We start from the raw sequence: 795 nt of genomic DNA, 5'->3' as shown, positions 1-795 counted from the left end.
TTAGGAAGTGTAAGGCGTAAATAAAGACTGGTGGTATACGAGGAGCGTGTTTGAGCTGACCTTGTAAATCTGGGCCAAAAATGTCCCGGAGACGGACAGGTACAGCGCCATGCCACTCCGGTTAATTATGACGCCCACGGGAGCCACGAAGCGGGCGACGCGGGCGTCCAGACCCGAGTTCTGCTCCAGGGCGTACACCGCGACCGGCAGGGTGGCCGCGCCCGACGCCGTGGCCGCGGACATGAGCAGCGCGTTGTAGATGCGTCCGTAGAAGGAGAACAGGGCCACGTCCCGGAACCGGCACAGCACGAGCCGCTGCAGCAGCGGCAGGACCAGAAAGGTGTGCACGCAGACAGCGACGAGCAGAACCAGGATGTAGGGACGGAGTGCAGACATTCCCTGCGTGCTATACACGAGAGAAAAACTGCAAAGGGCCCACACTGCCGCAACTGTTGCGTTGTGTAAAGAAAAAGATGTGCTGTCACACAGCTAGTACATCACACAAAAGAGAGTGTGCAGCTCTATGAGGTGTGTTTTTTCCTTAAACAAACACTGCATATATGTCCCTCATATGTGTGAAGCAAACTTGATTCCAACATGACTGCGGCGCAGACAATTTCTGTCATCGTGTCTGTAATAAATCTTTTGTTCCGAGCACCCGCGATTCATTTGTATCCTTTTCCTCATGAATGGCGCTGATTTTTTTTCTTCCTGCAACACACAAGTCGTTTCCAGGTGCGCATGTGCAGCGCGGGTGCTCGAAGTTGGCTCGGGCCACGGGCTGCTCGCACCGAT

At 54.7% G+C, this 795-nt stretch overlaps 1 protein-coding gene across 1 annotated transcript; it reads right to left on the bottom strand.

The window, feature by feature from the left end:
• Positions 1 to 396, bottom strand: LOC120849021 (putative sodium-dependent excitatory amino acid transporter glt-4). The gene has a single exon (XM_040221111.1). It carries the CDS (start codon positions 394 to 396, stop codon positions 1 to 3), a length of 396 nt encoding a protein of 131 aa, XP_040077045.1.
• Positions 397 to 795: the final 399 nt, after the last annotated feature.

Source organism: Ixodes scapularis, unplaced genomic scaffold (assembly GCF_016920785.2).
Source record: "Ixodes scapularis isolate PalLabHiFi unplaced genomic scaffold, ASM1692078v2 PGA_scaffold47__10_contigs__length_4178495, whole genome shotgun sequence".
Lineage (NCBI taxonomy): Eukaryota > Metazoa > Arthropoda > Arachnida > Ixodida > Ixodidae > Ixodes > Ixodes scapularis.
The sequence above is the reverse complement of the archived record's forward strand: the minus strand, read 5'-3'. Positions and strand labels throughout refer to the sequence as shown.